At 42.3% G+C, this 11,770-nt stretch overlaps 1 protein-coding gene across 1 annotated transcript in view; it reads right to left on the bottom strand.

Moving 5' to 3' along the window:
• Positions 1-2,413: 2,413 nt before the first annotated feature.
• Positions 2,414-11,770, bottom strand: part of hacd2 (3-hydroxyacyl-CoA dehydratase 2) — a 12,498-nt gene continuing 3,141 nt past the window's right edge. The window contains exons 3-7 of the mRNA XM_050049494.1: positions 10,900-10,918; positions 8,280-8,368; positions 7,651-7,772; positions 4,209-4,387; positions 2,414-2,775 (exon numbers count right to left, since the gene is read on the bottom strand). Of these exons, the coding sequence (XP_049905451.1) occupies positions 2,693-2,775; positions 4,209-4,387; positions 7,651-7,772; positions 8,280-8,368; positions 10,900-10,918 (492 nt within the window). The 3' untranslated portion in view covers positions 2,414-2,692. The remainder of the gene's footprint in view (positions 2,776-4,208; positions 4,388-7,650; positions 7,773-8,279; positions 8,369-10,899; positions 10,919-11,770) is intronic.

Here is an 11,770-nt window from a genome sequence, read left to right as displayed (position 1 = left end):
GAGAGAGAAAGAGAGAGAGTGAGAGAGAGAGTGAGAGAAAGAGAGAGAGAGTGAGAGTGAGTGAGAGAGTGAGAGAGAGTGAGAGAGAGTGAGAGAGAAAGAGAGAGAGTGAGAGAGAGTGAGAGAGAGAGAGAGTGAGAGAGAAAGAGAGAGAGTGAGAGAGAAAGAGAGAGAAAGAGAGAGAGAGAGAGCGAAAGAGAGAGAGAGAGAGAGAGAGAGCTGCAGCCACAGCAGTGTAACAGGCAATCATGGAGTGTCATTTACCTCCAGTAAAAGTGCTTTAACATGAGCACCCCACCTCACTTGAGATTTTGGAACAAGACGTCTCGTCTGTTTGTTGTTGTGACCGACTCTCACTCACAGAGACGTCTCGTTCCAAAGTCTGAGTGAGGTGAGTCTTTGCAGGAAACAGAAGTGGAAATATTAGTGGGAGTTGGAGAGAGGAGTGATGAGAGGAGAACTTAGTGCTATCTAAAAGAGTTTCAGTGTGATGACTGAACATTAAGATGATTTCAACAATCCAGAAAAGTCCAACAGGTTTTAGAACAAGACTTCTCCTTGAGTCACACTCTGCTGCTGACAAACAGACCAGAACAGTCTCTTCTGTGATGATGTCACACACTTTGAGGAAGGAGCTGAACCTGTCAGTCACAAAGTAAAAAGCTTTTTTAATGGACATTAATTGGTTGTGCACAGCTGACCAGTCCTAAGTCCCGCCCCCCCTTAGTTAGTGTCACTGAGTCGAACAAGAAACATGTCAGTGTTAGCTCCGCCTAGCCCGGTGCCATTAGATAGTTTCTCTGCATCAGCTAATAATAAGGCTTCATGAAGCAGATGGAGAGGACTACATTACGTGGCGGAAGGATACATTTACGATGTTAACCTTCATGAACAAGGCGAAACACAATCTGAGGCTTCAATGAAAAACAAGTAAATTCTAATCAGTTCATTCTCCAGTTGGACGTTTGTGTCAAATTTAAAAAAGAAATATCCTAACGTGTTCTTGACTTATCGTGTTCACAAAGATCGGACGGACAGATGTACGTACGGACAACCTGAAAACATAACGTCTGAGGCCTCAGCTATCACCAACATGGAGGCAGAACAAAGGGACGCCGTGATCTGACTAACAGTAACTGATGTCATGATAAAAACACGTCAGCATCAGACCGACCTGTCCTTTCTTTAACGTTACAACAGAAATAAGGAGGAAGGACACTGGGCTGACGTTAGTGATCTGACATTAGGCTAACTCTGACCTTAGCTAGCTAGTTAGCTGTGTTTGGCTAACATAAGCTAACGTAAGATGTGACTATAAATATGATGTAATATATCTGTGAAGACTGACAGTTCCCCAGCCATGTCTTTAAACCATCTTTAAAATTTGCATTTTTTTAACATGCACAGGACAGGAAAAGTGAAAACTGTTCTGAGCTTACTCAACTGTTATTGGAGCAAAGAGTGACGAGGGGCGGGGCTTAGGGAGGGTCCTACAGGTGGTACATTACAGCCTGTTCGGTGCGGCCGTCTCTCTCTGTGCTGGACCAGTTTCAAAACCTGTTGTTCCCATTGGTCACTTTGACACAAACACAGTCCAGGTTGTAAAGAACCAAACTGTCTTTAATAAAGCCTGACTGAGTGTTTGTTTTTAAATCTAAAGTGTTCACAGAGTGAAGCTTTAATGGAGCTAAATTTATTTAACTTAAATAGATTAAAGAAATAAAACGTGCTGACATGAGGAGAGGAGGGTGTTTGGTTATTTAAATGGATGTGAGATGGAAAACTTGAGGTTATTAATGTATAAACCAGTTGAACACCAAACTATGATGAAATTAAAGACACAGCTCACAGTCATCACTGGGACAAACTGGGAAACAGAACCAGAGCACTGGGAAGGCAACACAAGTCCAAAGTAGAGGCGAGCAAACAGCCAACAGACAGAAGCAGATAGAAAACCATGCAGGCAAAGAATCAAAAAGGTTTATTGAACTAAATCAGGAATGTAATCAAACTTCTGACTGAAATGAATGAAAGAAAAAGAAATTACAAGTCTGGACCACAGTTTGCACCGACAGGTACAAACGCTACGAGCTAGTTTCAGTACGAGTCTTTATTCTGTCTACGACCTACTGGAGCACAGCGGCTTCTTAAAGAGAGCAAAGGTGGAGGTGAGTAAATCTACCTGGGAGTTTCTACAGTGACGTTAAAAGGAGGAGGTTATTGATTATGATCAGTGCATCGTTCAGCTCAAAGCTTCTCTGAGAGCCGCGTCTGCTCAGTGCTCAGACAGCAGCTCCTCTGGATCCACGTCCAAATACAGATTCTCTTTTCTCCCTGACTAAAAATACTTTATTGATCCCCGAGGGGAAATTAAATAATTTCCCCTCGGGGATCAATAAAGTATTTCTGATTCTGATCCTGATAAACCAAATAACTGCAGTTTGTTCATAAATAAAAATAACAACAACAAAATAAACCAGTTCATTCATGATTGTGAGCGTTTTTACAACCCGGACGACAGCTGGAAAATAAAGTAGCTGATAATTGGATCTGGTGCCAGGTCAGCTCTGGCAGTTTGGACACTGGTTTCTTTAAGCAGACGTGATGTTGTTCCTCTTCTTCTTCTTCTTCTTCTTCTTCTGGTGTTTTGGTTCATGGTTCCTCCGTCAGGTGCGTCTGGACACTGCTCGGCTCACTCCACTTTGCTGTAGTCCTCCACGTGGCCCAGGACCTTCTTCCTCTGTCGGATCATGTGGAAGTAAAGCTGGGGGAAGACTGGGGGGGGGGGGGGGGCAGAGGGAGGTCAGTGTGTCACCAACAGATGGACACATGTTTACATCACAACAATAACTACAGCATCCCATCACAGCTACAGCTGTTTCATTAATATGAAAAACAAATTATATAATTAAATGCTTAATTATTAATTGATTTATTTATTCAATAAATAAATAATCACATCATTTTTTGTTTCATAAATTTATAATTATATAATAAATAGCTTAACTAAATAATTATCATCAATCATTATCATTTTTTAATACTTACATAAAAACTTTATATAAATATAAAAAAATCAATAAATACACATTTTTTGTTTATTACATATATAATAACATAATTAACTAAATAGATAAATAAATTCTTATATCATTTCATTCTTAAAAATATAGTTGTATAATAAAATATTTACATAAACAAATAATTATATAATGAAATGCTTAAATAAAGGAATAAAAGAATAAATAAATCATTAAATGCTTAATAAATAAACTAATTTTAAAGTATGTACATTTATTTATTCATGTCTTTATAAAAATGAATAAATAAATAAATGTACAAATAAATTTAACATTTAAATATTCAATGTCTCATTTAATATGATTCATTTATGATGAAATGATTCAATTATAATTATTTGTTTATTTATTATATAATTACATATTTTATTAAGCTTTAATTTACATAGTTATTTATTTATATATTTACATCAGCATTTTGTTATATAATTATATATTTATCTACATGAGCATTTAATTTTACAGTTATTTATGTATTTGTATATTTAGTTTGGGCCCTTTAAACCCTCTATAGAAATTTTTTTTTATTTTTTTTTGCACTTGACTTTTAATAGAAGTGTTGTATTACTATAATAGTCGTAGTGATATAATCTAGTCTCTGTATTCTGCTGACAGCATTTTCATTTAGGCTCCTTTCATACCTGACAACATATGGAAAAAAACTTTTTTATTTTATTTTACTGTCCCATGATACTTTGCGTCACGGTAACCTGTCTGTTTCCAGCTGACTACCTGAAGCTGCTGCTGCATGAAGTCACATGACGGGAAAAAGAAAGTCATGTCGTCACTTTTATGTTTAAAAAAAAACTGCCACGAAATGCCATAGCTAAAGTTGGTGCTCTGTGTGTCGTTGACTCAAGCAACGACACACAGTCACGGCTGCCAGTGATGGAGACAGGAAGTGAAGGCGTGTGTGGAGACAGCACCTGTCCTCATCAGATGGACTGATAACGCCCACTCAGGTAACACACCTTGTGACTTTATATTAATATGATAAATATACAAATGTCAGTTAGATGATGGTCTGTACCAGAAATTAAGCATAACATTCAGTGACTTTTAATCTACAGTGTCGTCACTTCCTGTTTCTTCTCACTACACGAGAAACAAAGCTGCTCTGTGACTTACGGGGAATGTAGGAGATCATGACGAGGATGAGGAAGGTGTAGTAGTCGAAGGAGAAGTTGTACTTGTTGGGGAGGGTGACGGAGTACAGGCCCGTCTTCTGCACGTACGGCAGCGCTGCATAGATGGTCAGCAGTTCCCCGGTCACTCCCATGGGATACAGCACGATGAAAAAGGTGTACCTGCAGCAGAGAGGGCAGAGAAGGAGGCGTTGCACATCGTGAGGGCAGAGAGGCGTTACACATCGTGAGGGCAGAGAAGGAGACGTTACACATCGTGAGGGCAGAGAAGGAGACGTTACACATCACGAGGGCAGAGAAGGAGACGTTACACATCACGAGGGCAGAGAAGGAGGCGTTACACATCGTGAGGGCAGAGAAGGAGGCGTTACACATCATGAGGGCAGAGAAGGAGGCGTTACACATCGTGAGGGCAGAGAAGGAGGCGTCACACATCATGAGGGCAGAGAAGGAGGCGTCACACATCATGAGGGCAGAGGAGGAGACGTTACACATCATGAGGGCAGAGAAGGAGACGTTACACATCATGAGGGCAGAGAAGGAGACGTTACACATCACGAGGGCGGACAAGGAGACATTACACATCACGAGGGCGGACAAGGAGACGTTACACATCACGAGGGCGGACAAGGAGACATTACACATCACGAGGGCAGAGAAGGAGACGTTACACATCACGAGGGCAGAGAAGGAGACGTTACACATCATGAGGGCGGACAAGGAGACGTTACACATCATGCAGCTGTACTATTCACTGTTCCTGTAACATGTAAACATTCAGTGTTTTACTGTGTGCACCACAAACATCAGTGAGACTTCCTGCATGTTCACCCATCCAGCTCCAAACTCTGTCTCTGATGGACCAATGAAAACACACACTTCTGCCTTTCTCTAAAACAAACACATTTTTCAGATAAGAGGACGTGGGCGGAGAACACAGAGCTGCACAGGCACCACAACACCATGAAGACAAGGTCTGAAAAAAAACAAGTCTGCAGTGTGGACAGTTTGGACTCAGGTTTTTAAAAATGAATGTGAAGCAGAAGAGAATACAAACTGTTGCCAGAGGCAGAGATACCAAAACATTTTTATCTCTTTAAAAACAGAGCGGCAGTGTTCAGGCTCTGACACGAGGAACTGAAATAAATCATTACCTGCTAACAAAAGCAAACACCACAACTGTACATTTAAAGTTGGAGTAGATCAAACACACCCTCCTCCTGCAGCCCCCCCTCTCTGTCCTAAGCCCCTCCCACCAGACGACCACGGGCAGATGCACGTGCTTCATACAGTGACCCAGCATTTCCTGTACCGGTTTAACTGACCGACTATTTATTGAGTATTAAGTATGTGCGACTCCTCTACGATAGGTGGAGATATGCCCCCTTTCAGCTTGTTAGTATTGGACCTTTTTCCTGTTGACCTATTACGTCACAGACCAAACAATGGACAAACAAGTTAGCTACGGTTAGCTAGCAGCTAACTGCTACCATGGTGGACAACTTTACAGCTCTGTACATTTGGTCCGTCCAAAAAGTCACGGCTCTGGATGTAGATTTCTCCATGTTGTTACCTGCTTCTTCTTCTCTTACACATTTAATGCTATTGGACTTCCGGGTCAAAGCCCGGGGCGGAAACTGTGGAGCATGCTCAGAGCGCCTCGGCCAGTTTGGGTCTGATTGACTGTATACATGCAGGAGTCACATGATCTGGGTGTGTTGCCAACTCCAGCTTTAAGTAAAGAGATGGTGCCTGTTGGAAGTTAAAAGGCTGCGTTCACCATGTTAAATCCCTCAGCTGTTCTGCACCATGACATCATGGCTACATCCAAACTCTAAATACACTGTAATATTAACATCAGGCCGAAGCGTGAGCTGCTTAACAAGATATGTAATGTATAAATAAAAAGGAATTCCTCCACATGCGCCTAAATATTTAATGACAGACTGAAGCGTCGGCTCTTTGGAGGACAGAGAGGAGAAGCTCACAATAACAAACCAGAGATTCACTGAGCTGATTTTCTTCCACAGAAAATAAAACCCTTCAGTCTCTTCTTTAACTCCAAACCCAGCAACGGTCTCTCCTCGTCCGTCACTGATTTCGTTCACAGATGCACGACCAATTTTTCTGCCTCTCAGGGTGCAACTCAAACTGAAAGTCGAACACCAACATAGAGACGGGCTCTTTTGCTACCTAGCAACAAAGACCGCGGGGAGGGAGCCACTTAACAACTGTTGCCTTGGTTGATGATGCAGATGAATCCCATTAGGCACACACAGACAGGAAGCTGTTTGTGGTGGAAACAGGGTGATTTTCTGTGCATAAGATGAGTTTAAAAATAAAAATGAATAACTCATCAGTGTTGGGAGTCGTGTCTTTACAGAGTGATGTATCACTGCGAGACCTTTTTCACATTAATAGAAGTTTGAAGTTTATTTCGTTCATGAATGTATTCCAATAACAAAACCTTTTTTTTTTTAACATCTTCATATCCATATAGTTTACACAGCCATGACGAAAGGGAGGCAGAATGAAGAAAATCTTATATTTTCTGCCCCCTTTACAAAAAATTACTCTGATACTTATCAACACCTTATGTTTGCGCATGAGAATAATAAGTAAAAGAAACAAAAATAGAAACCAAACCAAAACATCCATTCCTAATATCTTAATCTGAAACAAATTTTAAAGCAAAAGTAAACCTCCTGAACCTTTTGTTGCTGCTGTAATAGCTTCAACGCACGACTACAGCGGCATAAATAAAAAAAACTTTCTCTTAAAAATAATTAATGGAGCTATTTATAATTAAATAATTATATGGAGGATTTTATTCCAGGATGTGTCGGGCTGACATGAAACATTAATGCGTTCACATACACAAGACATAAGACACATGTACACATCACATTCATTCATTCATTCATCTTACACGTTACCGACACCTCAGATTATAATATTTCATATAATTATACTCTTAAAATTAAACAGCAACTATTTTGCTTATCGTTTAATCCTTTGAATCATTTTGTGATTTACCGAAAGAGCCGCTGGTTCAAACTCCTTCAATGTGAAGATCTGCTTTGTCATATTTAATATATATCTCTGGGTTTTGGAGTTTCTGTCAGACAGAACACGTCATTTGAAGACATCTATGGGCATTTTTTAATACTCTGGAATTTCATAAATAGCAGTTTCATAGTTAAAGCTGTAGTTGGTAACGTTTATGAAAATAACTTGTCATATTTGATGAAACTGTCACATCGAGACAGCTGAACACCATCCATGTTTCTCAGAGTCAAATATAAATACTGCCCTGACTGCCTCTGACTCTGACTCTGACTCTGACTCTGACTCTGACTCTGACTCTGACTCTGACTCTGACTCGGACTCGGACTCGGACTCGGACTCGGGGGTTGATGTCCTACCTTGCCCATTTGATGAGGTACGGCAGGTGGTTGAGGAGGCTGAAGGTGTAGAAAGAGTAGCGGATGATCTCTGTGACGGTCCAGGCTGTGACGAACAGCAGCACGCTGTCCTCACTCTGCACCTGCGCGCACACACAAAGGATGATGGGAGGAGGAAGAGGCGGGCTCGTCAGCCTCGTGTCATGCTGCAGCACTTACTGAAGGCTAACACAGACTCTTCATTTCAGAACCATGCTGTTTGTTTGAGACGCTCAGAGATCAGATCACACTGCAGGCAGACGGTCACCATCAACAGACATCAGGTTAAATCAATGCAAATATGATGTTAAAAACGTCTCACAGTCTAAATACAGTCTCACACACACTGACGTCACACAGAGGACAGCCTGAGGAAAAGGTCAGTACAGCAGAAAACATGAGAATCATACGTTATTCACTACACTATAACTCAGAGAGCAGATTCATTCCTTCAACCCTACAGAGAGACGAGCTGACGTTACTTACACATCTCCTCCTCTCCCATCTATCAACAGGGCAAACAGCACATCAGCAGGTCACACACACTCTTCTGGAAAACACTCATCTATGTATGTGACAGTTAGCTACTTAGTTAGTGAGACTCTTCATACCTCTCTGACGCTGTGTGTGACGGCCCAGGTGAGGAAGACCCGGGACATGACCTGGAATCCAGTCAGGACCACAGAGGACGGTACGATTCCTGAGACAGGACACAGAACACACAGAGACTGAGCTGCACACACTCAACACACAGAGACTGAGCTGCACACACTCAACACACACAGACTGAGCTGCACACACTCAACACACACAGACTGAGCTGCACACACTCAACACACAGTCATCTTAATGTTTTAATTGTAAAAGTTTAACCAGGGACAGCAGAGGCAAATCAGCCACAGATAGGAACCTTAATGCATCTACTTTGTATTTTACATCTAAAGTAATGTCTCATGCATTTGTCCCTGTCACATAAACAAGTTAATAAAAACAAACATATGTACGGTGGCCAACAGGGACAAACTTGACACGAGAGCCCAAAACATTTCCATCAGAAACAGCTGCAGCTTCAGAAACAGTGACACTTGAAAAACAAATTTATCCAGAACAAACACAAGAATGGAAACGTGCTGCAGGAGAATCTGTCTGTTTCTTCCTGCTGATTTTCTGGGTCTGATTCATTTTGTTTTTGGTTGCTGTTTTTTGCATTACCAAAGAAGTTTGCACAAATAAATGTTCCTTTTTACATCATCATGTCACATCAAGTGAAACTATGGTCAGGCACACAGAGGTGCTTTATGCTGGGGACAGAAAGAAATGTCCAAAAAACAGGAAACACTTTGTTTATGACTAAGAACACTGAGTGATGTATAGAGACAGTTAATATGTGAGCTCTCAGATCTGTACAGAAACATCACAGGACTGAATGTTGATGCAGTGTCTCTGACTGTCCAGCAGAGAGGAGCCTCGAGCTGTGTGTGTGTGTGTGTGTGTGTGTGTGTGTGTGTGTGTGTGTGTGTGTGTGTACGGCAGCTGCAGGGAGTCTGGGTAATCCCTGATTAATCCTTCATAATGAAGAGAATGGATTGTGAAGCACAGCGAGGCAGCCGGGCGAGAGGCGCTGTCTCCTCACACATTATCACCACGAGAGTCGACAGCTTCTCCGCTCGCTCTTTGACAAACACTTCAGATGTTTGTTTGTCCGCACACATTTACATCTGAGACACAGACGCAATGTGACCAGCCACAGTCACCACAATGGGACCAGGCAAAAATCTGAACTCAAGACAGAAGCCACTGCTGCCGTCTGACTCGTCACACTGAGTTCACACATCTGCAAACACAGTCTGAACGGTCAGAAGACACTTTTAAGACGCCTGTGATGACATCACTGACGTCACTCAGCTCCTCAAACACACCAAGTGACAGCAGAGCTCCATGATTCTGTTTAGATTGGTCCACAATACACTTTCACGTCCTCACAGTCACGTTATTCATCCCCCTGCTGCACAGATACCTGAAGGTAAAGTTCCTCCAAAATCACATTAAATCAATTCTAATAACTCAAATTCATTTACAGATAGCAGACCTGATTGGAGGGGGACGCTGCTCCACAGTTTTGGTGTGGTTATGGTATGTATGGTGAAGACTGTCTGTGAATCTTGGTGTGGTGTGTTTTGATGGACCTGTGGAGTTTTTCTGGTGGGCAACACATGCACAATGTTCTCAACATGGAGGAGGCTGAGCCCACAGCTAACAGCTAACAGCTAACAGCTAACGGTGCTAAACAACAGCAACAGTGCTGACAGAGCTAACAGTGTTAACTAGGGGGGAACCACCAGGTGGGCACTACGTCTCTGCACCAACGCCATACTGATACCAGTGACAACCACCGTAAGAGCGCAGTGCAGTCTCACGACAGTGGCGTTTTGGGTGCCTGAAAACGCAACGTTTTGAAAACGGGTTCCAGAGTGCAACTTTTTGGAAACGGCAGCGTCTCCGTTGTCATATAAACTTGCAATATGCAGTTCCTCTGAAAACGAAGACTTTTTGCACATGCTCATTATGGTTCCAGTCACTAGGCATGCGCGAGAAAGTCGACCGTCACAACAACAATGGCGAGCTCTGTTTGTGCTGCTCACCCTGTTGATTTTATCAACGCTTCTCCAGCAAAGTGTAGATCTACTGTGGCAACTCCACCTCGCTGCGGTCCTCTCCGCTCCTCTCACCCACACTTGAGCATCCGTTCTGGGATACACAGTGTCGGCCCGCCTGGCCTGACCTCCGCGGCCCTCCCTGGACGGATGCTCAAGTGTGGGTGAGAGGAGCGGAGAGGACTGCAGCGAGGGTAATGTATAGTTACCTGGGCTTCATCAATCAAATTATGCGTTACTGCCCAACACTGATTATAACTATTTAATAAGAAAGTAGTATTTGGGTATAGCAAAAAATAAAAATAAACTTAAGGTTGCAGCCTCCGCTCGGAAAATTAAACGGTCCTGAAACTACAGCCTCCGGTACTGCAGCTTTACCTTACTCGATTTTGCGGCTCCGTGTGAACGGAGATATTTTCTGTTTTTAGAGAAACCGTTGTCGTCTAAACAGGGCCTCAGCCAGTGAGATGCTCACATGTAAAAAGTGACCAGTGAGGACAGATGTTTTACAGACAGCAGTGGAGGTGAGGGTGGAGGTGAGGGTGGAGGAGAGGGTGAAGGCTGAAGACAGACTCACCTACAGCACAGTGCAGGATCTGTAAAGAAAAGATAACAGAATTACTCAACATGCTTCTGTCAGAGGAGCAAACCACCACTTATCTTAACTCTGACAACACAGTCTGATAAAACACATAAAACACACTTCCTCTGGCTCTCCACATGTTTTCTTTTCCTTCATTCCTGCAAATATTTTTTCCTTTGGATCATGTGTAGTCACTAATTTGTTAAATATAATACAAAAACCTTCCACTTGTTTTTGTGTGTCAAAAACGACTGACACTCTTTGTGCCGTTAGTGTTCAGTCTGTGTGCAGATTATTTCATGAATGGAGGATCAGTCTCCTCCTGCTGAGCTCCAGAGAGTCTGGACAGGATCAGTCCAACACCTCATGCTGCTCTGTCTCTGCATTGTGTTTGTATCAGTGTGTGTGTGTGTGCGAATGCTCTTTAACGCATGTGAGAAAATTAGATGATTCTCTTTGACCTTGTTCTGACACTCACATTCAGCAGCTCATTTTCAGCCTCTATATTTGTATTGGGTTGAACTCTTATAAAAATTCATTTTAAAAACTTGTGTGGTTGTGTGTCTTTAACACAGAGCAGCTCCACACATTCAGTTAGCATGTTGGTATGTTATAGAGGACATACCAAACACTGGACTGATAACGACACCATGCAGACCTGAACCCAACTAACATACCTTTAAAGGGATAGTGCACCCAAAAATGAAATTTCAGCCATTATCTACTCACCCATATGCCGAGGGAGGCTCAGGTGAAGTTTTAGAGTCCTCACATCACTTGCAGAGATCCAAGGGGAGAGGAGGTAGCAACACAACTCCACCTAATGGAGGCTGACGGCGCCCCAGATTCAAACGTCCAAAAACAC

Source organism: Epinephelus moara, chromosome 7 (genome assembly GCF_006386435.1).
Source record: "Epinephelus moara isolate mb chromosome 7, YSFRI_EMoa_1.0, whole genome shotgun sequence".
NCBI lineage: Eukaryota > Metazoa > Chordata > Actinopteri > Perciformes > Serranidae > Epinephelus > Epinephelus moara.
Note: the sequence above shows the minus strand (reverse complement) of the source record. Positions and strands in the feature narration are given on the sequence as shown.